Genomic DNA, 24293 nt, shown 5'->3' with positions numbered 1-24293 from the left:
ACTGTGTATCTCCATGTGCTTGTTGGGTATTGGTTGTTGTATGTAAGGTGTCCAGATCACTGTTGACATAATTTTCCTGTGTAATGTTTCTAATTTTGTTAGGTGGCTTTCATTTTAAAAATTTTATGGAATTTACAACCGTGTTAAAAAAAAACTTTTTTTAAAAAGTTTTTTTTTAAAACCCTAAAAGAAAGGATTGTTGCGTGGCTGTTTGATGTGTTTGCATAGACTGTTATATTATACCGTATCTGAGTAGGGATTCTCAGATACTGTGATATAGGAGTTTTTTTATGTTGGATGGAATAATGTCTTTAACTTGGAAGAGTTTTGTTGCAATGATCTGGAGTTTGGTGTGTAGGTATTCTATATGTTTTGTCCATTTAAGGTGGGAATCTATATAAAGACCCTATATAGAGTCTGTATGGGAATCTATATAGAGACCATGAAGTTGTCAGAATATAATAATAATACTAATAATGATACTACTACTACTACTAATTATTATTATTATTAGTAGTAGTAGTATTATATTCTGACTACTCCATGTAGTCAGCAGACTCTTTGCAGGAGACCTGTTATTCAAGAAATACTTATAATACATCTCCTTGAACTCATTCAATGATGAAGCACTCACAACTACATCTGATAACCAATTCCACCATTCAGTATCCTCCAAGCGAAATATATAGTTCTAACATCCTTAGTCACACTTTTATAGAATTTCCAGGGATGACCCCTTATTCCCTCCATTCCTGCTGTGTATTAAAATAATTAAAATAAGCCTTCACTGTCAATTCTATAAAACTCTTTTTAATAACTTATATACGTCTATCATTTCCTTTCTTATTTGCCTATCAGCTAGTTTCTGAAGTCTTTAGACTTTTGATCTGTTCCAATAAAGAGCATTCCATAAACCTGCTACAATCTTGGTCATCCCTTCCGGATTCTCCCTACTGCTTCTTCATCTCCACAGAAGCCAGGCAATCAGACCTGCAGTGTTATGTTATGTAAATGAGAGAATCATGCAGAGCAATATATAAACCTTTACTTAAGTTGCAAAGTTGCAAATCAATTCATCACCACTGTTATTCATGTGTATGTAGATCATGTTATTAAGAAAAGTGCCAATAAACCTGATATCAAAATTGGAGAAATAGTAAACTCTTCCCTTTATGTAGATTGTTATACTCCTAAACAAATCCAGTATAAGTGTTTTGACTTTTCAACAGAACGGAATAACTGCACTAACAAAATTGTTATTCAGTATAATAGCATTAATAAAAAAGACAAAAATTATGAAACTGGGCAGAATTTTTTTGAGGAGGGGGGGGGGGGGATGACAGGATAGGTATTAACTGTATTCTCATTTCTTTAGTGGAAGTTATAAATTAAATATGAAAGTCTTTTCTTTGATTTTCTAATCTCTTCTCTCGTAGGACAGGTTTAGTTTTTCATGTATATTGATTCTGCATCTTCTCTTGTCTCATGCAAAATAGCTTATGTATATAGATAGATTGAAGAGACAAACTTGATGGAGTAGAAGTCCCAGTTGGATAAATTTATTTGGAATAAGAGAGAAATTAGCGAAATATTTGATTATAGAGCCTCTATAGCTTAGTCAGTGTAGACAAATAGACAAAGCCCTTTGGTTGGAAAGACCTGGATTTGATTCCTGTTGATGATGTGAGGAACCTTTATCTGGTCTCTTTCGACTAAAGGTGAGTTAGCCGGTCTCATATGGAGGTGGAGAGTTTTTCACTCTGAAACTCGGGTTTTTCATCCCTTAGAATAGGCAAACCAACCCATGAACACATATGGATTTACAGCCATGAATACTTATGACAATGTGTGGAAGAGATAGGGTCCTCACCACATGTCGTTACCCCTGTAGTTAACCATGAGTCACATCATGATAGTCAACCTCCTGGATAAGAGACAGCACTTGAATAGAATTTGATTATAGGAAAAAATCTCATACAGTACCAGATTGAGTAGACTTTGCAGTTACTAGTGCTCAGATTATTAAAAATATAACATCTAAAAATATTGGCAATCAGACAGATTACATTAATTTGAGGGAGGGGTACAGTTAATAGAAACTGGTACTGTAAACTACCATAATTTAATTACACAGTCATATCAGAATATCTTTTTCACCTAACTCTCTTTCTCCTCTAAAGTGTACATAGCAGGAAATGATGTTGATGACATGTAATTACCTAACTACATAATAAAAGTATCATATCCATATTACCTGACAACGAATGCTGTCAGTTAATATGGATGTGATATGATATTCACGTGACAAAGCAAGTTCTGCTTATACACATAATTAGTCAAGTGTCTGCCATCGTCTGAAAAATACCAACAATAAATGTTCTCATTTTCCGTTATTTTCAACTAATGGAAGTTTGCAGGGTGAGTAAATTATGTTAAATTATTATTATTGTTGTTATCTTCAGGTCTCCATGGAGTCAGACTGTTATAGGGGGGGGGGGAATCTCCTTGCCATACACACAGGTTATTATACTGTGCCTTAAATACATTCACTTCTCTGCAGACACCTCATTCTCAGGCAATGCATTCCAATCATTCACCACTGTCCATGCATAAAACCTACTTCTCATTCTTTTGCTCACACCCTCCTTATACAGTTTCAGAAATGACCTCTAGTTCTCCCACTATGGAAAACTTCTTCAACATTAATCTTGTAACAACCCCTTAGCAACTTATATGTCCTATCATCTCACCTGTCTACTAGACTCTGTAAATTGTATCTTCTCAACCTTTCTTCATTCTCAACATTCCAGAGACCACATAAAACCTTTATCGATGGTCTATAGACCCTTTCCAATATATCTTCCTCATTTGCACAATAGCCCATATGAGGCTTAATCAATACAATGGAATCATAATCTCCTTACTTCTATAAGTCAGTGCCTTATGCATAATTGCCTGAATCTGTTGTGCTGAACTCACATTTCTAACAATGTATCCCCTAAAATCCCTTTCTACTATCACCCCCGACATCTCTCGTTTCTTCCATCTTCTGCACTATATCTCCACCAACTGTGTACTCTACATCCCATCTTTGTTTTCCAAATTTTAAAACCTTATGCTTTGCATCAGTGAACTGGCAGCCCCACTCCCATTCACTCAGTCTGTTCAAGTCTTAGTTCTCTGAATATCACCATTCCAACCTTCCCCAGTATCATTAGTATACATATTAAACAGCAGTGGTCCTTAAACAGACCCTTGAGGTACACCACTAGTGACTTTCCTCATCTGGGATATTACTCTCACATACACAACATTTTCTGATATCTATCAGATAGCCAGTCTCCAATCCAGTGCACTAGTCTAATATCCAATCCCGATCCATTCTATGTTAACTATCAAGTTATCATATGGCAGTCCATCAAAAGACATTGTAAAATCTAAGTATATTACTGCATATCCATCTCTATTTTCAATGCACCTGTCACCTTATTGTAACAAGCAAGTAGATTACTTAAACAAGATCTCCCTTGAGCAAATCCATGTTGTTCATCAAAGAGAATACCACTGTTATCTATAATTTCTGAACCTAGTTCTCATTAACCTCTACACACTTTAACAACACCTGACACACACAGAATGGCCAATAATTTAAAGCTTGAGTTTTGTCACCTCCCTTATGAAGCGGTATAAACTTGACCCAATGTAAGACTCATATTAAACAAGTATCCCAAAACAGATGCCAACTACCAGGCACGTTCCCTCAAGCCTGTAGTGATATATCAAGTGCAACAGACTATCAACATCAAGTTTACAGAATTTACCATACCTCTTGTTCACTCACAGTCAGTCTCTCCTCTTTCCATTCTACTGTTTTTAGACTATGCATGATGTCATATTCACAAGGATGAAATGCTTTATGAACTACTCATTTAATATCTCAACTATATCCTCCACGGCAGTTATCATTTTACCATTTTCTATCAATGTCCATAATCATGAAGAATTGGTTTGGAAGGTACTCAAGCAGGAAAAAAAGTTGTTATCAAGAAGGTCTATTTGTGGAACTATAAGGTGGGTGATTATCAGAAGCTTTAAGCAAATAAATAGAGTAGGAGTGAGATGGATGAATAGTGAAATCAAGCAAGCAGTATTAAAATGAAGTTGTTATGGAGGAGGTACGAGACGCAGCAAACAGATGCATGAAGAATATAAAGTGCAGGCCAGAAAAATGACAAGCATGGTTAAAAAAGAAAAAGTAGAATATGAGAGGAGATTGGCCAATCAGGTCAAAGCTAATCCAAGGGAATTGCTATGTGGAAAGCAAGAGGAAAAACAATTATGGCAGGTTGATGCTGGTGGATAGCTATGGTAGCAGAGTAACCATAGCAAACAATATAGTGGAATTATTTAACAAACACTTCATCAGTGTATATCATAGTGGTGTGAATGTTGCTGGGCAACATGTAGAAGGGAATCAAGAATTAGAAAATTAACGGTGAAAGAATCGGATGTGTATCAAGTGTTGCTCAGATTAGGTGTTAATAAGACTATGGGAATGGATGACATATCACCACATATTTTTAAAGAATGTGAAAAAGAGTTAGCCATGCCCTTTTCCTGGTTATTTGATGAGAGTCGTGCAGTGGGTAAGGTTCTGTATATCTACAGTTGTGATCAAAATGTTGGAAAAATTGGTTAGAAATAGAATACAGGGTTGGGTTGATGAACATAGTATTCTCTATGATTATCAGCATGGGTTTGTGAAGGGCAGGTCTTGTGTTAGCAGTCTGCTTATATTTTTATGATAAGGTGGCAAATGTGTTAGATAAGGGAGAATTGTATAAAATGATATGGTGTGATACCACATGATAAGTTGGTATACAAGCTGAAGAGGATAGGAATAGATGGTATATAGTTGGCCTGGTTGGCCGAATGGCTAGTGTATCTGCTCTCCAGCCAAAAGGCTGTGGGTTCGAATCCTGCTGTGGACATGGATGTTTGTGATTGTCTTTGAAAATACTAGTGGTGGTGGTTAGTGCTAGATGGTGTTGATGATGAAAGTAGTTGTAGATGATGGATTGAATGGTGGAGACAGAGACTTATAGAGTAGGTGCGCTCCCTTGATGAGTCTTTGGACTCCCTGGCAGTGTCATATAATAATAATAATAATAATATTGGTTAGATGGATTGGAGATTGGCTCTCTGAACAATACCAGCAAGTTGTGTATGATGGAGCTATGTCTCAGGAAAGGAAGGTGACCAGTGGCCTGCTTCAGGGTTCTGTCATGTGGATTGACTGGAGATCTTCAAATGTTTGATGATGATGCAAAGCTAGGTAGAATTATCAGGAATAGTGCTGATGTTAATTCTCTACAGGAAGATTTGAATAGGCTTTTAGCTTGGACAAATGAGTGGGGTTGCAGTTTTAATGTTAATGAATACAAGTTGTTACACTTTGGGATACAAAGATATAAGGCTACATACCGTATTGTGGAGCTGTATTTCAGGAAGTGGATGAGATTCAGGATCTTGGAGTGATGGTAGACAGTGGACTGAAGTTCCCAGGGCACACCACATGTGTTGCAAAGACTGCACATCATATTGCTGCTACGAGAAAAAGTACATTGACATGTAGAGATAAAGAGGTGATAGTGCATCTATATAAGGCATTGCTCAGACCACACATGGACTATTGTGCTCAGATTTGGTCACATAGTTTTCACTGTGATGTAGAAACACTATAGAGGGTCCATAGATGAATAAACAAAGCGATATCATGAGTCACATCTCTCTGTTGGTTATGTAGAATGTTTGAGAGAATGTGAATTAAAGAAGTTGGTGGATAGGAGGAAAAGAGGAGATATGATAGTTAAAAGATTAATACAGTAGAAATCATAAAAAGAGTGGATGTTAAGATGGGAAGATGTGGTGTAGTATACTAGTGTATACTACACTTCAAACCTCGTTATGATAGACATGTTGCTGGTTTAGTGGGCCTACCACAATAAGTCTGTTGACTCCAGGTCTTATGGAAGGAAATTGAAACTGGTGAGTGGATTTGTTGTAAGGTTTTTGCAAGTGATTGTGAATGGCAAGGTTGATGTTGCATGCAGTATCATTTATTGAAAGAATGAAATAGTGTAAAATGAATAGAATGACCAAATGGTAATGGAAAATAAAGCCCATTCACATGGAATTTTTCACAGAACAAGGAGAGATTGAATGGTTGGAGAAATGCTTTGTGAATGGTATGACAATGCAAAAGCAAAAGAAAGGGGGATGTAAGGGGAGAGAAAGACTTATATGAAAGAGTTCAAGCATGAGAATAAGAATTTAATTTGTATGGGGATTCATTAATATGAGGAGAGTGCTTGAGTTGTTAGTGCAATGCATTTCCTGAGTGCAGGTAGTGTAAATAACTTCAAACTTCATTATGATAGACATGTTGCTGGTTTAGTGAGCCTACCACAATAAGACCAAATGGTAATGGAAAATAAAGCCCATTCATGTGGAATTTTTCACAGAACAAGGAGAGATTGAATGGTTGGAGAAATGCTTTGTGAATGGTATGACAAAGCAAAAGTAAAAGAAAGGGGGATGTAAGTGGAGAGAAAGACTTATATGAAAGAGTTCAAGCATGAGAATAAGAATTTAATTTTGTATGGGGATTCATTAATATGAGGAGTGCTTGAGAAGAGTGTGACAAAATCTTGTTTTCGAAGCCAACTACAGGACAGTCAGAAACACATATTGCATAACAAGACCTCAGACAACTAATTATATCACATATAAATACAATAATCACTATGGAAAGGCCACACGAAACTTCTACATCCCAGACATGATAAGCAAATTACCTTTTGAATACAGAAACCTTACAAACTACAATAGCCTGAAAAGAGCTCTAAGGACATACTATTAACAAAAAACACACACACAAAATACCATACAAACTTAATAAAATACAATATATTCATTGAGGCTTCAGTTCAGCAACGCATCAATACATTCCAGGTTATTGTATGTATGCACAGGTAGTCCTCGACTTACGACCCGTTTTAAGTTATATAGAAACTTAATTTATGAAAATATTATAACAGAAATCAAACAAATCAAGAAGTAACAAAAGACCTCGACTTACGTCAGAATCAACTTACGACGGAGAGGTTGGAACGTAACCCGTAAGACATATGGTTGCAAAGCACCAAGCCACTAGGCTAACCGTGCAGACACCAGGTCTGTAAGAACAAGAACACCCCATTATGTAATTGATCTTGATAGATTCCACTTCACACCAGATGGCTTCAAACTCAGTTCCACATGAAATATTGCTAGTAGTAGTACTACAATCATAGGTCTCAACTCTAACTGAATTCAAGTCATCTGATATCATTAGCAACACTCTCCCCTCCTCTCCTATCCTCTCTATCCTTTCTAAAAATACTTCCTAAAAACCCTTGACACTTGATACCAGTTACTAGTTCTGATTCTGATAGCCAGGTCTCACTAATACCTACAATCTGAGGTCACAACATATTGACTATGCCAACCAACTCTATCCCTTTGTTTCTGATACTCCAATCATTCATGTACGGACATAATAATCTAACTGTTTCTTCTTTTGTATTGTCTTGTCTGCAGTCTGCCTGACACAGTTGGACAACTTGCAGATCTCAATTCTATGACCTTACACATATAGACATCTTTGCACACATTTGATGGGTCCGAACCAGGCATACACAAACCCAAAATCATTCTCTCCTTGTCAACATTTCCATGACAAAGCCCATTTGCATCATTAATACAGTTGTATAACATTGTCGCTCTTACATTCACACCATTCCTCTCTTTATAATTTAGTTTCCCTGACTCTGTGTGTTAGGCATCATACCAGTTATTAGTTTTTCTAGACTCCTGATACCAAACGCATTTAGGTATGGGCCATCTCTCTTATACAAATCCAGTCTTCCCTCAAACTCACTCCACACATCCAAAAACTCTCATCCATTACTTCTACGCAGCCTACGCATCGAATCGTTTGCCATCATAGACCTTCTTCTTAATTCACTTTTATCATAGAAAGAGAAAATACTAACGATTTTCACTTTCTCACTCTTCACTCTTGCCTCTTCCAACAACCCTTTCATATTGTCTCTTATTGGCAGTTAAATCGTTTGTACCTACTACAACTACGATTTCATTTACTTTTCTTTTCTGTTTTTGAATTACTTGCATTATATTTTTAATTTTTGCACCAGGAAAACTCGATGTTATAACTTGCTCATCTATGTTTCATTATAGAGTCGCCATATCAAATAACTTCTTATTTTTTTACTAACAATATCACTTACTTGATTTCCATTATTTCCTTAATTACCTGTTTCCTTGCTTTGTTGTTTCTTATTTTCCTGTTATTTTCAATTTTTCTCTTTTACTATGCTCATTTAAGTGCCTCACAACTTTTTGCAATTCCCACATCATCTCTCTGATGATATGCTTCAATTTTGCTATTTTGGCAGTTAATTGATTTTAATTAACCTCCTCCATGTGCAAAATAACCTTGTTAGCAGGGCTAACCTTCTTGTTCTCACCCGGTGTGTTTTTTTTTGGCACCATTTTAAATGTATACTAATTATTGAAATATCATAATAAAAATATGTGATAAAATACTAAATACATTATAAAACACTAAAATCTACACTAGTATACTACAAAACATTAATTTTCTATGGGATTTGGATTTGCAGTTTAGCAGATCCAAATCCCAAATTAATGCTATATCTTTAGATGCCTGCCTGCAGTCTTTCAAAAATTGATATGAACAATTTAAATGTTATATTGAGTTAAGGAGAGATTACATTGGAAATAAATGATTCATCTTTGTGTACTTGTTCTTTTTTTTTATATGAATTTTGTCTTATTTAATGGGCACGTTGTGTAGGAGCACTGTAATTTGCAAAACTGTGGTGGTGGTTTTTCCCTTTCAGTCGTTTCCAACCCCAGGCGACTTTGCAGGCATTTTCTACAATGTATTATTTTTGTCATCGTCATCGTCTGAGCAATTCAGGTATAGGCTTTTTATGTCCTGTTCCTGCTCTGCAGATGAAGTTGATCTTTCCACCTTAATCTTGGACATCCGCGGTCTCTTCTTCCTGTAGGTTAATATTCATGTGCTAATTTGGGAATCCTGTTGTTATTCATCGTTTCTATGTGGTGTAGCCAATTTTGCTGATATTCTTCTATTTCTTCTTTGATGTTTTTTGTATCTAATCATTCTCTTATTTCTCTGTTTTTCTTTTTATCTAACCTAGTGAGTCCCAGGAGAGGTCTTAGAAACTTCATCTGTGCTGCTTCCAGTCTTTGTTTTTTTGTTTTAGAATCCAAATTTCACTTCCAAATTTGAGAGATGGTTTAGAGGTCATATTATTTAATCTTATTTGAGTTTCTTTAGTCATTTGTTTTCCAAAATTTCTTTTAATTATGCCATTCATTCTATTATAAATTTGTAGTCTTGCTTCCAATTGTGAATCAGTATTGTATTGTGAGGTTATATTTCCCAAGTATTTGAATTCTGTAACTTGTTCTATTATTTTATTGTTAAGCATAATTTTGACTTTTTGAATGGTGTTTCTACAATTGCCATAGCTTTTGTTTTTGTTTCAGAGATTTTCATTAAAATTTTTTTTGCTATTTCATTTAGATGGTTAGTTGCAATTTGGGTTTTATCTTCTGAATTTGAAATTAGTACTTGATCATCTGCATAGAGTATTGTATTTAGCTGTATATTATTTGTTAGTTTAACTCCATCTTTGACATTGTTTTCCATTCTTTTAGGATTCTGTTTATATAAATATCGAATAGGATTGGGGATAAGCCACAACCTTTTCTTACTCCTTTATGTTATAGGTTCTGATAATGTTCCATCTGCAAATTTGATGCAAATTTTTGTTTCTCTGTATAGACTTTTTATTGCATTAATTAATTAATTAATTTTATCATCTTGTAATATTTTCCAGAAAGATTTCTGTTCAAGTGATCATATGACTTTTCGCAGTCAATTAATAGAAGAAAAGCGGGCAGATTAAATTCTTTTCTTTTTTCTGTTATCTGTTGCATTGTGAAAGAGGCATCTGTATATCCTCTCCTGCTTCTAAAACCACACTGTTCTTCTTCTAAATAATTTTCTGTATATTTAATTAATTAGTCTGTTCTTTAAAATTTTTGCATATAGTTTAGCTGCTGCTATTAAGAGAGTAATGCCTCTGTAATTTCCATATTTGTCTTTGGGACCTTTATTACTGCTCCAGTTTCCCATTCTTTGGGAATCTTTTGATATTTCCAGATTGTTGAACAGTTTAAGTAGGTTTTTTCTTGAGCTATTGTCTGCATATTTAAAGAGCTCAATGCATATTCCATCCAGGCCTGAGCATTTTCTATTTCTTGAGTTTTTAAATTCTTTTTCTAATTCTTCCATTGCTATTTCTTCTGTACTTGCCTGTGTATCGATATCTTCAATTTTCTGAGTTTTGTCATTATTTTGTATTTCTTGTTTTTCATTCCACAATATTTTATAGTGTTCTATCTAATTCCCTTTGGAAATTAGATTATTTCTTAATTGGTCATTTTCTGTTGTTTGTAGTTGCCTGAAAATTTTAAAACCTATTCTTTGTGGTCCCTTTCTGCTTCTTCGTTTTAGAACCCTTTTCAATTCCAACTGTTTCCTCTTGATCCCTGGTCAACCCATTCCTTTCCTGCCTACACATCCTTTCACCTCCTCTTGGAGCATCCACCTTTCTCACGCTGTGTATCCCTGTCTACCCTGAGCCTCCCTGTTTCCCTGCTCCTCTTGCACACCCATTCTCTCATTTTCTATATTCCTACCACTCACTTCCCCATTCATATCCACCTCTTCAATCTCTCCTGCTCTTCCACATCACTCCCCCTCTTGATCTGATTCATTCTCTCTATTCACTTCTCTACCTTCCAGCAGCAGTCTCCCCAAGCGACTCACACCATAACCACTCAAATGCAGTCCATCGCTCCCATACAGCTCACTTCATCCCTCAAACTCATTCCACACATTAACAAAACTGTACTCCCATCTCCTCACACATTTCAGCCAGCATATCATTCATAATCCTTGCTCTCCGCCTCATTTCACCAAGTCATACCTAGGCAACACACTGACTACCTTTCCTGTCACACTATTCTCTTTTATCCTTCCAAGCAGCCTCCTGATATACATTCTGACATGCTCTTTGTCCTCTCTCAAATCATTTGTACCAATTAATACTATTAACTCTTTTGCTCGCTCCCGCCTCGTATCCAATTTTTATTTCATTTTCTTTTATTTATTTATTTTTTTTGGAAGCATAAGAAACTTATGTGATCAACATTAATAAGAGATTTCTTAGAGATACTGTAAGTGTAAAAATGCACTGTCAAGGGGCACATAATCGCTGGATGTTAACAGGCTGCTGTTGAACTATGCTGACATATACAAAGATTTAAATAAACATAAAAAAAAACTGAACACTAAAAATATTCATCTTTATTTATAATTCTTTTAATATATTTTCAAAAAAATTGTAACTCTGACTATACAGGGTGGTTCAAAATTCCACGTACAAACTTTGATGGAAGGTAGAGAACATCAAAATCAACCATATTCACATAGGAAAGCATGACTCGGAAACGCCATCCAAAAGTGATAGGGGGCGCTGTTTACCAGTGCTCCAGGTGAGCATTTGGGACTTTCTCATTCAATCTTTCGACATCGTACGAAGAACATGCGTAGTTTTATGAATGCTGAGATGGCAGACATGCACTTCGTATACCATTATGAATCCAACTACTGTTGAACTGTTCAGTTACGCCTAATAAATTTTTTTACACTACTTACTGCGTTGTATTATTTAGGGGAGAGTGTGAGGAATCGTTTTAGGGAGAGAGTGTTAGAGAGGATTTCGGATGGACTGGAAAGTGTACAAGATTGGTGGAAACATAATTCAAAAGTAATCCTGAGCTGTGCAATCGAGGTGCTTGGTGAGACATCTGGAAAGATTAGAGAGCAGAAGGAGGGTTGGTGGTGGAATAATGATGTACAAGTGGCAGTGACAGCTAAGAGGAAGGCAAAGCAGAAGTGGAATGAGTCAAGAGTGGAAGAGGACAGAGAGGTGTACAAAGAGAGAAAGCAAGAAGCCAAGAGAGTTGTGGCACAGGTGAAGGCCATGGCATATCAAGATCTGTATGATCAATTAGAAACAAAGGAAGGACAGAGGAAAATTTACCAACTAGAGAAATGTAGAAATAAAGCAGCTAAGGACATCTTACATGTGAGGCAGATCAAAGATGCTGAAGGAAGAGTATTATGGAGGGATGTGGACATAAGAAACAGATGGAAAATATACTTTGAGGGACTTTTGAATGAGGAAAATGCAAGGACTCACAGAGGAGATGGGCAGCCTTCTGAGGGGATGGTGCAGAACATCAGTAAAGTGGAAGTGACGGAGGCCATGAAGAGGATGAAGAATGGAAAAGCGGTGGGCCCCGACAGAATTCCAGTGGAGGTATGGAAGGCACTGGGGGAAGAGGGAATTGACCTGCTGTGGGACCTGTTCATGAAAGTTTGCCAACAGGAAAATATACCCGAGGAATGGAGGGAGAGTACTCTTGTCCCCATCTACAAGGGTAAAGGGGATGCACAAGACTGTAAAAATTACAGAGGAATAAAGTTGATGTCCCACACAATGAAGATCCTAGAAAGGGTTCTTGATGGTAGATTGAGGGAGGAGGTGGAGATTGCAAAGGAACAATTTGGCTTCATGCCTGGTAGATCAACAACAGATGCTATCTTTGGGTTACGACAGATGATGGAAAAGTATCGAGAGAAACAAAGGGAGCTATATCTGGCATTTATTGATCTGGAGAGAGCATACGATAGAGTGCCAAGGCAAGAAGTCCGGAAGTGTGTGAGGGAGAAGAAGGTGCCGGAGAAATATGTTAGGTTGGTGCGGGAAATGTACAGAAATGTGAAGACAAGTGTTCGGGCCTGTTTGGGACAGACAGAAAGTTTTCAAGTAACAGTTGGCTTGCATCAAGGGTCAGCATTAAGTCCGTTTCTGTTTAATATTGTGATGGAGGTGGTAACAGAGGAGGTGAGAGAAGATGCACCTTGGACAATGTTGTATGCAGATGACATGTTGCTGTGTGTAGATTCAAGAGAAGAAGCGGAAACTAAACTGGAAAGATGGAGAAAAGTACTGGAAGAGAGAGGTATGAGACTGAGCAGAAGTAAGACAGAGTATATGTGTTGCGCAGTGGGCGGTGGCCAGGAGATAGATCTGGCGCTGGAAGGAAATGTCATCAGGAAGGTGAGAGACTTTAGATACTTAGGTTCAACAGTGGAAGAAGATGAAGGAGCTGAGAAGGAAGTGGGATGCGGGATACAAGCGGGTTGGAGGAACTGGAGGGAGATGGCTGGAGTGTTATGCGATAAAAGGGTGCTGATCAATCTGAAAGGCAAAATTTATAGGACAGTAGTGAGGCCAGCTATGACATATGCTATAGAAACTGTGGCCCTGAGGAAAAATAACATCAGCAGGATGGAAGTAGCAGAGATGAGAATGCTTAGGTGGATGTGCGGTGTGACCAGAAAGGATCATCTGAGAAATGACTATGTCAGGGGAACAGTGAAAGTTACGAACTTAGGAGCGAAAATACAGGAGGCAAGGTTGAGATGGTTTGGTCATGTGATGAGGAGGGAGGACGAATATGTGTGAAGAAGGGTCATGCAGATGGATGTACAAGGAAGGCGGAAGCGTGGGCGGCCAAAGAAGAGATGGAGGGAGCTGGTAGAAGAGGACTTGAAGATGAAGAACTTGGATGTGGTGACAGCCCAAGACAGGAAGGTGTGGAGGAGACTCATAACAAACAGTGACCCCACTTAAGTGGGAGAAGCTGTAGAAAAAGAAGAAGACTGCGTTGTATTATTTCTGTATCTTTGTGTCCTTGTTAGTACCTTCTGGTGGCATTTCCGGTCATGCTTTCCTATGTTAATATGGTTGTGTTTGATGTTCTCTACCTCTCCTCAAAGTTTGTACATGGAATTTTGAACCATTCTGTATATATATATATATGAAAAAGTTTTAATGACTGTTACTGAGAGATAAAAAGATGACAAGATATATTTAAAAAGATACTACTAGTTTACTAGTTTCGTTGAATAGATCAACATCACAATCAAAGAAATATATAAAAAAATTACAGAGACTTAAAATTGTAATAACAGAACAAGTATAAAAAGACAGTAGCGTGTTTGAAAAACAATTATCTTATTATCATATTCCTTCAAATATGATAATAAGATCTACTTACAAAACTCAGGTCTGGCTATGGACAGCCCACTCTCTCCGATTCTCGCGGATATATTTCTCAACGATTTTGAAGAAAAAGCTATTAATTCCGTTCACTTTAAACCAAAAGTCTGGTACCGCTATATTGATGATATTTTCCTCATCTGGGAAGACGGTGTCAATAACCTCTATTTATTTTTAGACCACCTAAACAAGTGCCATGAAAAAATCTCTTTCACCTTTGAACTGGAATCTGATGACTGCCTTCCCTTTTTAGACCTCAAACTTACCAGATGTGCTGAGAGCATTAAATTCTCAATTTTTAGAAAGCCTACTCATACTGATAGATACCTTCATGCTTCCTCCCATCACTATCCCCCACAAAAATGTGGTATTATTTCCACCTTAGCTCACCGAGCCAAATCATTACTTACAGAAGAAACAGAAATTAAAAATGAACTCCTTTTTCTTAAAAAAACTTTCATTAACAACGGTTTCTCTCCAAAGAAAATTGACAAATTTCTTTCCCCCAGGCACTCAACTACTTCTGAAGATCCCTCTTCCCCAAGAGCCGTCATCTCCTTGCCTTACATCAGCTCTCTCTCACCAAAACTGGCCAAGATTCTCAAGAAATTTAACTTCAAAACTTGCTTCGCTACGCTTCCAAAACTTCGTTCATTACTTAGCAAACATAAACAGAAACATCTTCCTACTCAGTTTCCAGGAGTGTACAAGATTTTGTGTGATTGTGGAAAGCCATACTATGGGCAGACTGCCAAATCCATCCTTCTACGTTTCGATGAACACTGTAGAGATATCTCCTATAACAGGACTAGAGCTAGCGCTCTCTCTAGCCACGTTCTCTTTTCAGCTAACTCAGACGAAGGCCACCAACACATTGTAAACTGGGCTCAAACGTCTAACATCCATGTGTGCTACGATGAACTCGAAAGAAATATTGTCGAATCCAGGGAAATTTCTCTGGATTCCTCTCATATCAACAACAGCTTGAGTTACAATCTCTCTGATGCACACGTTGCTTCTGTTCAGTACTGGCGCACTCGCAATAGCGTGTAGTATACATTTGTTTGGAACTCATACTCGCATTTGTTTTTCAAACACGCTACTGTCTTTTTATACTTGTTCTGTTATTACAATTTTAAGTCTGTAATTTTTTTATATATTTCTTTGATTGTGATACCTGAGGATGTTGATCTATTCAACGAAACTAGTAAACTAGTAGTATCTTTTTAAATATATCTTGTCATCTTTTTATCTCTCGGTAACAGTCATTAAAACTTTTTCATAATATTCCAACCGAGTAAAAATGAATTTGCATATATATATATATATATATATGGTGGATGTGTGTATATACAGTGGATGTGGCATTTGCCCACCACAACGCTTGACTGCACGAATTTCAAATCTAGTTAGCAACTACAGGAAATTTTTCTAAGCCTTTTTTCTACCGGTTCCCTAGCTAGTCAATCTCTGGCACTGGCAAGCAGGTTTTTTCTCCCGTAAACTTGGGTTTTTTGTCCCATAAACTCAAGAAAATTGACCGTAGAACCCACATTATTTCAGACATTAAATATATTGTGTTAGGGTTAGGGACCACGAGATGGCGACACATGTTGAGCCGTCTCTCTTCACTGTGTGCCGTTTAATTAGTGATAGCTTTGGGCCATCTATCTCTGATTGGGTACCAGTGGAGATTGAACTGCCCACTCAGTCTCCAAAAGTTAGATAGGGATAAATGGCCTCGTCTACTCCCTATGCGGGAGTAGATTTTATATATTAGCTGATTTTATATATATATATATATATATATATATGTATATGTGATATTTTCCCAATGAATTTTAAAATAAAACAGTGTATTTCAACTTCTTTGTGGGACAATTACAGCACTAAAATGCTATCTGTTATCCACTTGAAAAAATTGAAAAAAAAATTTTTTTTTCATTTTTTGTTTATAATTTCATTAAACAGTTTTTCATAACATTTATTAATGAAATTGTTCTGCTCTTGTGGAGCCCAGGCCCAAACCATCTATCATATAGTTCAGGAATGTGAGTTAACGGCATATCCAGGTGAAGGACATTTTTGACCTATCCCCGGAGGCGATCAATTGGATTAAAAATCTAAATGTAAAAATGTAACTAAATTTTTGTTTGATGCTTGTCATATATTTAATGCCTGTATTTTATCTGTTTGTCTATGTTTTACTTTATATTTATAATTTTACATATTTGTATCCCATCCATATTCATATGTATTTCATGTTACTCCCTTTTAATGTGTATATGCCATTCAATAAATTTAAAAATGAAATTGTTTTTAGTTGGCAACACTGAACATTGCTTGCCGCAGTAGTAACAGAGTTTCTCATAAGCCTGAGAGAATAGCTGCATGGTCAACAACCATGAACGGAGATGTATATGTTTTCAATCCAAACAGAAACATGAAAACTGTTCCATTACACAAAATGTAAGTTCAAAGGCATTAGATATTTTATTTCTACTTTCTTTTAAATGGATCAGTTATGTAAGTACTTGATAATTTTTTTTATTATTTTCTTTATTTTTTTATTATATCTGACCTACACACAAAAAGTCCCAAGATCTCTAGCAGATTAGTGCCCATGTGTGGGGATATTTAGTATTGATCTTTTGCTATAACTGTTATTCTTTTTTTCTACAAGTAACAGATCTTAGAAATCATAAATTTTGAAATAAATATATCTGCCAGTATAGATAAGGAAATCACTAGATCATTATAAGCAGCCCTTATCAGATTAATGTTGAAAAGATTTTTCATAAAATTGGGGGGAAAAATAAGACAAAAGGCCATCGCTTGATACTGTAGAAGGAAGGTCTAAGTACAGGAGTGAAGAGCAGGTTTCTTGCATGTTGAATGATTAGTGATTGGAATTCATTGGCCTGAGAGTGTAGTGAATACAGAAAATGATTTGAGGGGGAGGCAAATAAAAAATGTTCTTGTTTTTATTCTATACCCAAGTTTTCAAGAAACTGCAAGTTAAATCACCCTAGTATTCCATAATGCGTAGCACTCTTTCAGATATATATTTGCATGCATAATGAGAAGGGTTCACTACCAAGAACAAGACTCATTGTGACCATATTGCTGCTTTCAGCTTTTGTTAGTTGAAAGGTAGGCATCAGTAACTGATGATAAATCATTTTAGTTATCAGTACCTCTTTAAATTAAGGCCTGTTTATCAGGAATTCCTCCTACTTTCATAGAAGTCAACTGAAAAAAAACTCAGATGAAAAACCTGAGATATTTTCATATATTTATATATATATATATACCCATATGGAAAAAGTTATTAAGAGTTTAGAGAAAAAATATGCAATTTTATTTACATTCCCCTCAAAATATGGTGAATGGATGAACACCATTGTCATTCAAATTGGACATCTTTTAATACTTTTTCTAGCTTTAGTAGTCTAATTATGGAGATGAACATCTGTTATTCCATTATAGATGTTGTCACTATCAGTTAGTAGATTTCTTTTTTTAGACTTCCATATGTGATACTTCATTTACTTAATTAGAAAGACAAAGATTCTGTGTTTTGCTCTCAGTAATTGGGATCGGGTTTGAGGTTATATTGTGAGTGGTCATGTAATTTAGCGCTTGTGTGAAAGTAGCGATTTGTATCTGTTTTCATGCATTCTTTCATCAGAAAATTAGAGTATTATGGTGTGTTAGTGTAGGTTTTCGTGTTTTTAGAGTACACCATATACGTTGGCGTATAAGACGACTCTCAAATACTACAGGAAACCCCTCGAAATCATGGCTTGTCTTATATGGCGAGTATAAAAAAGGAAGCTTTCTTGGATGAACATTTAGGTAGTTACAATACATCATTATATAAGAAAGGCAGTATTTATAAACAAATCAGATTAATTTTTTGTTACATAAATTTATTCAAAATATTACAATAGATGTAAGTCTTAAAAAACAAATAATAATTATTAACCTCAGTTTTCATGTTAAATTTTTTTCATCATCTTTTGAAAATAGTTCTTCAGATTCATTGTTTAAATGTTCGTCATATGGATCCCAGTTCGAATCCGGTGAATTGATCTCGTTTTCATTGTCAACAGTGTCCCACAACAGATTATCTTCCATACCATCCATAAGATTAGAGATACCACACTTTTTTAAATGGTTTTAAAAATATAATAAGCAATAAAACCACTGTTTTATTGCTTATCATATCAAAGCTCATAGGAGTTTCATCCATATTTCCAATATTTGACAACAGAAATTTATGTTTTTATCTCAACTGAATAATAAATTTATGGAAACTGGTAAGTTTGTGGTCAAGATCTCCTGGTAGTTTTTGAGCAATTTTCGTTTTTTGTTGTATTACTAAATTTTGTCTGTTCATATAACGATTACACCATCCTGAAGTAGTTTGAAATTCTGTACTTTCATCCGGATGCAATCTTGACCATTTTAGTGCATATGCTCTAATCATATTTCTTGTAACAAGACAACCATTCTGCCTTTGTTCGAATACTCATTCTGCAACTTGATTTTCCAGTTGCGGCCATTAAGTGATCCTCGTTCTCATCGCACTTTTTTTTTGCAATTTTTTTAAAATATCTTCTTTCTTCCTCCATTCTCTTACCATCTTCTCAGTTTTGTCAAACTTTCTTGCAGCAGCACAGTTATTAGTTTGCTTTGCCATTTCAATTACCCTTATTTTAAATCGAGCGTCATACTTTCTTCATTTTGTTGCTGGTTCCATGATTTTAAATAACAATTTTGATAATCCTAAAATTAAAAAAAAAAAGCAAAATTAATAATTAATTAAAATTGGGGCTAATAACTTTTAATTAGGGTAATTCATGTAAATACTAAATCTATGTTATGCAAAAAAATAACGGATATGCATAGATATAAAAATAACGAATATAACAACAATATCTAATGTTTCATTAATACAAGAAAGAAGAAATTGGGGGATCATCTTATACAACCGACATAAGTTTAAAACCTAAAAATAGCCTAAAATTTAGTCCTCCTCTTATATGCCAATCATCATATATGGTAAGTATATTTCTAACATTTTTATTACGATATTGTCGGCACAGTACCATCATGATGAACAATGGCAGCAAAGACCACGTTGTCTGGCGATTTGAATTTGCAGGATATTATTCGATGCAGTGTATGTGTCAAGAAAATTAAAGAATGTGTGGGAATTAGTAGCAGTACAGGTCAAGTGATTATTATGGGGGACTTCAACTATGGAAATATAGACTGGAAGGATTTATTTATTTATTGTATGGCAATTTACATACAGTTATAAAAGTGCATGTACATAAATCAGTACAAAGATGTAAAAGGTAAATAAAAAATGTAAATAACAAAGAATTAAAGTAAAACATAAGCAGTTACGCTTTCGGTGGACAAAGCACTTATAAGTTAAGATCAAGTTCTCTGATCCAGTCTATAACAGGCAGTGTCGCCTCCAGGAAGTCGCTTCTTTGACCTGTATATGTGCGAAGATTGCACTCAGTGGAAATATGGTGGATTGATTGGTTTGGGTGTCCACAGTCACACTCTGGTGAGGAAATTTTCCTCCACTTGTACAGTAAGCTTGCACATCTTGCATGGCCAATACGAATCCTGTTCAGTGTTATCCATGTCTTTCAGCTCAATTCCATACCCAGGATGTTGAGGAAGCACCTATCAAACCAAATTTCGTGTTGGGCATTAGCATTAATACTCCAGATTCGTTTCCATTGATATTTGGTATTATAGTTAGTCATTCTCAGATGTTTAGCTTCATGAAGAGGGAGCTTTCTTGATTTAAATCTGTTAAGCTGTAGTTCTGATATGTCATTATGTATAGGCAATTCCGTATTTCTCAGTATTTTGTCGTATTATTGTAATAGAGCGTCACGTCATCATAGATTTTGTGGTATTATATTACTCAGCATTGGAAGCCAATAAACAGGAGTTGTTTTTATGTTTCCAGATATAAGTCACATTGTGGTATTAAGCTGATGGTCAATTAGTTTAGTATGGCAGCTGTTGGGTGAGACTGGAGCAAAGTACTCCGTCACTGAAAAAACCAGATCGAGTGCAGATGTTCGCAGTGTGTTTGATGCTGCACCCCAGGAAGTGCCACATAATTAATGAATTATGTTATTAGAAGTAGAAGCAGTGTCCCTAAAATAATGAGGGATTTATTATCTCCTTAACTTGATGTTATTTTTAGTTCTTATTTTTTCAGCTGTGTTTTCAGTGTGTTTCTTATATGATAGAGTACAGTCGAGTGTAACTCCTAAATACTTAGGTTATTTATTATGGCGTAGGACTGAATTTCTGAATGGGATGTTCAACTTGTCTTGTGTCAATTTATTATTGAGATGGAAATCTCAATAATAAATTGACTGAGGCAAGGTCGTTTGTGAGGGTTTCCTCCGTCTGTCTTAGTTCTCTATTTCTGGTGTCTAGCACAATGTCATCTGCACAGCAGAATTTTCTGGATACTGTATCTGGCATATTGACTATATATAAGCTAAATAAGAGAGAGGCCAATAGTGAGCCTTGTGGTAACTAACCCATAGTTAAGTTTCGTCTGGTTGCTAATATTTTCTCCAAGGACAACATGGAAATATATATTACTGAGAATATTATTATTATTATTATTTTCGGGCTACTCCAGGGAGTGCTTAGACTCATCGAGGGAGGCCCTAAACATCATGTCCACACAACTATACAACATTCTCACAGTATCTATCATACCTTGCCTTGAACTCGCTCACTGTCATAGCACCCACAACAGACTCTGGCAGCTTATTCCACTCATTTACCACTCTAAAAGTAAAGAACCCAGCTCTAACACCACTGCTAACCACACTCTTGCCCAGCTTCCATAGGTGTCCCCTAGTTCTCCCACCACCGGTCCTGATCTCAAAAATATCCTCTGAATTACTCTTATAGAATCCTTTTAGCAATTTGAATGTCTCCATCATATCTCCCCTTTTCCGCCTATCAACCAGTTTCTGCAACCCACAAATCTTCAACCTGTTCTCATATGGTTCATTCCATAGACCTGCTATCATCTTAGTCACTTGCCTCTGGATCCTCTCCACCTCCTCCCCATCGAGAAGGAACTTAGGTGACCAAATCTGGGCACAGTAGTCAAGATGAGGTCTTATCAAGGCTTGGTACAGAGGTACAATAACTTGCTTGTCTCTGCTCGTCAAGGTATTTTTCAACAACCAAGTGAGTTGATGAGCTGATTTAGCTACTTTCGCAATGTGCCCCCTAAACTTCATCTCCCTATCCACCAACACTCCCAAGTCCCTGGCCTCGTCAATCTCTTGGAGTACAGTTCCCCCCCATGTGGTATACTGCTGCTAATCTTTTCACCCCAAAATGCATAACCTTACATTTTGTCACATTAAATTTACATCCATTCTCCTTAGCCCAGAACTCCAATCTATCTAAGTCATCCTGCAAGACTTTGACATCTTCTGCATTCACTATCGCCCTCCCCAACTTTGCATCATCAGCAAACAAATGAACTGTTCCACTTAGATCCTTCCCTATATCGTTAATGAACAGATTAAACAGCAATGGTCCAAGAACAGAACCCTGTGGCACCCCACTAGTCACAGGCCATCTTTTGGACTCCACTCCTGAATAAACCACTCTTTGATATCTCTCCATCAACCACCCACCTATCCATCTCACCAACCCTATATCCATTCCCATATGTTGTAGTTTACGGATTAGAATTCCATGTGGTATCCTGTCACACGCCTTAGCCAGGTCCAGCAGTATCACTGTAAACCCATTTCCCTTATCCAGTTCAGCCGTCACCTTGTTATAAAACTTGAGCAAGTTACTCAGGCATGATCTACCCTTTACAAAGCCATGCTGTCCCCTGTACAGTATCTCATTTTCATCAATCCATTCCTGTATTTTTCTCTTGACTACTTTCTCCAAGACCTTGACAACAACTCCTGATATGCTGATCGGTCGGTAATTTGCAACCATAGTCTTGGATCCTCCTTTATGCAGTGAAACTATTTTCCCCCTCTTTCCATGCCTTCGGGACTAAACCAGACCCGAGACTCAGATTAAACAACATAGTCAAGGGCACTGATAATTCCTTAGCCGCTTCACGCAAGACCCGTGCCAGTATACCATCCAATCCCACAGATGTATTCACATTAAGGTTCTGTAATAGACTATTCACTTCCAATTCATTCATCACAATTCCCGTATAGGGAATTGTGATGAATGAATCCTTCATTTTTTCAATGTCACCACCTGGATGATATACTTTTGCAAAGTGCACGCTCAGTAATTCCACTATATCGACTGGTTCAGTGACCTCCTTACCATCGTCATTCCTTAAAATCATTTTGCCATGTACAGTTTTTTTCTTGCTTGCAGCATATTGAAAGAACTGTTTGGGATTCTCTTTTGCTTGCATAGCTTGTTTCCTTTCATAATCGGCTTTTGCTGTTTTTATTTTACCACACACTCGTTACCCTTCTGGCCTGCACTTTATACTGTTCGTGTGCCTGCAGGTCACCCCTTTCTTTAAATTCCCTCCACAGTTGTTTCTTTTTTTGCAGCTCAAGCTTAATGGTGTTATTCATCCATTTAACCCCTACTTGTTTTACTATTCGGACCCTAGGTATACAATCAGCCATTACCTCCTGTAAATGCTCCTTGACTACTTCCCATGCTCTATCGACGTCCAGCCCTTGCAGTTGTACATGCCATGTCACTGATCCAAGCAATCTCCTAAGCTTGTCATACTTGCCAGCACGGTAATTCCAACAAGTTGTATTATTTTTCAACACGGCAGTACTTTCATTAATTTATACAGCATGCCCTCTCTCCAAACAGTGTCATATGCAGCAGTTAGATCAAGAAAAACTGCAGAAGTTTTTAGATTTCATTGAAAGCCCGCTTCTATTTATGACGTCAGCTCTAGAACCTGGTCATAACAACTACAATTAGGCCTAAAGCCTGCCTGTTCATTCGGAACACATTCAAAGATGGTGTTGCTTATGCGGTTATACAATAGTCTTTCCATTAGCTTATATGTGCAGCTTAGTAATGTGATTAGTCAATAGTTTTGTGGATCGTCAGTTGATTTTCCAGGTTTAGAAAGAGCTATTATCTTAGCTGTCTTAAAGTCTTTAAGTAACACGCCTATGTTCATTATTTCTGAGAAGGAACGGGTGAGCCATTTTTTGGTGTTTTTGCCAGCATGAACAAAAAATTCCTGGTGAACTCTGTCGAACCCTGGGGCCTTTCCTGTATTTATGTCGGCTGGTGCATTGTTGATTTCCTCATCGCTGAAAGGTCTTGCATATTCTGATTGATCTTGTAGTTTTCCCTTTAATTCTCTGGCTTCTCTTTTAACTTCGATGGTATAATTTCTGTCACAATGGCATCTCGAGATTTTAATAATATGATTACCAATTTGGTTTGGTATAACATCTGTCTATTTAGTAGTCACCATTGTAGCGCCTCCTAGCTTCCGTAACACACGCCAAGCCTTCCTACTGGATTGCCTAAGGTCCAGTCTCTCAATTGTTTTAGTCCAGTGTTGTTGTCTTGCAGCATCCAATTAGTGAAGGAGATTGTTTGAGATTTCCAAATCACCACTCTCCAGAAATTTCTCATAAAGTTATTCACTCAGTTTGTTCCATCCGGGGATATACTCCTTTCTATAGCTCCTAGGGATATGGTTTTTAGCTATAGCGATGACAGCTCCTACAAGTCGGTTGTAGTTATTGGATACAGGAGATATGAATCGAACACACTTGTCAATGCAGTGGCATATTTTTCTCAATCAGCTCTTTGAAATTCCATTTCGGGCGGGGAATTGATTGGACAAGAGGTATTTTTATGCCT

The 24293-nt window shown here is 36.7% G+C and overlaps 1 protein-coding gene across 2 annotated transcripts in view; it reads left to right on the top strand.

The window, feature by feature from the left end:
- Pex23 (tectonin beta-propeller repeat-containing peroxin 23) overlaps window positions 1-24293 on the top strand; it is a 693418-nt gene that overhangs the window by 383472 nt on the left and 285653 nt on the right. For both annotated transcript variants that reach the window (XM_090398408.1, XM_090398409.1), the window contains exon 13: window positions 16702-16847. In XM_090398408.1, coding sequence (XP_090254534.1) covers window positions 16702-16847 — 146 coding nt within the window. The remainder of the gene's footprint in view (window positions 1-16701; window positions 16848-24293) is intronic.

The sequence above is a fragment of the Typopeltis vanoorti genome, chromosome 9 (assembly GCF_054136105.1).
Source record: "Typopeltis vanoorti isolate ZY-2024b chromosome 9, IOZ_Tvanoo_1.0, whole genome shotgun sequence".
In the NCBI taxonomy this organism is placed as follows: Eukaryota; Metazoa; Arthropoda; class Arachnida; order Uropygi; family Thelyphonidae; genus Typopeltis; species Typopeltis vanoorti.
Note: the sequence above shows the minus strand (reverse complement) of the source record. Positions and strands in the feature narration are given on the sequence as shown.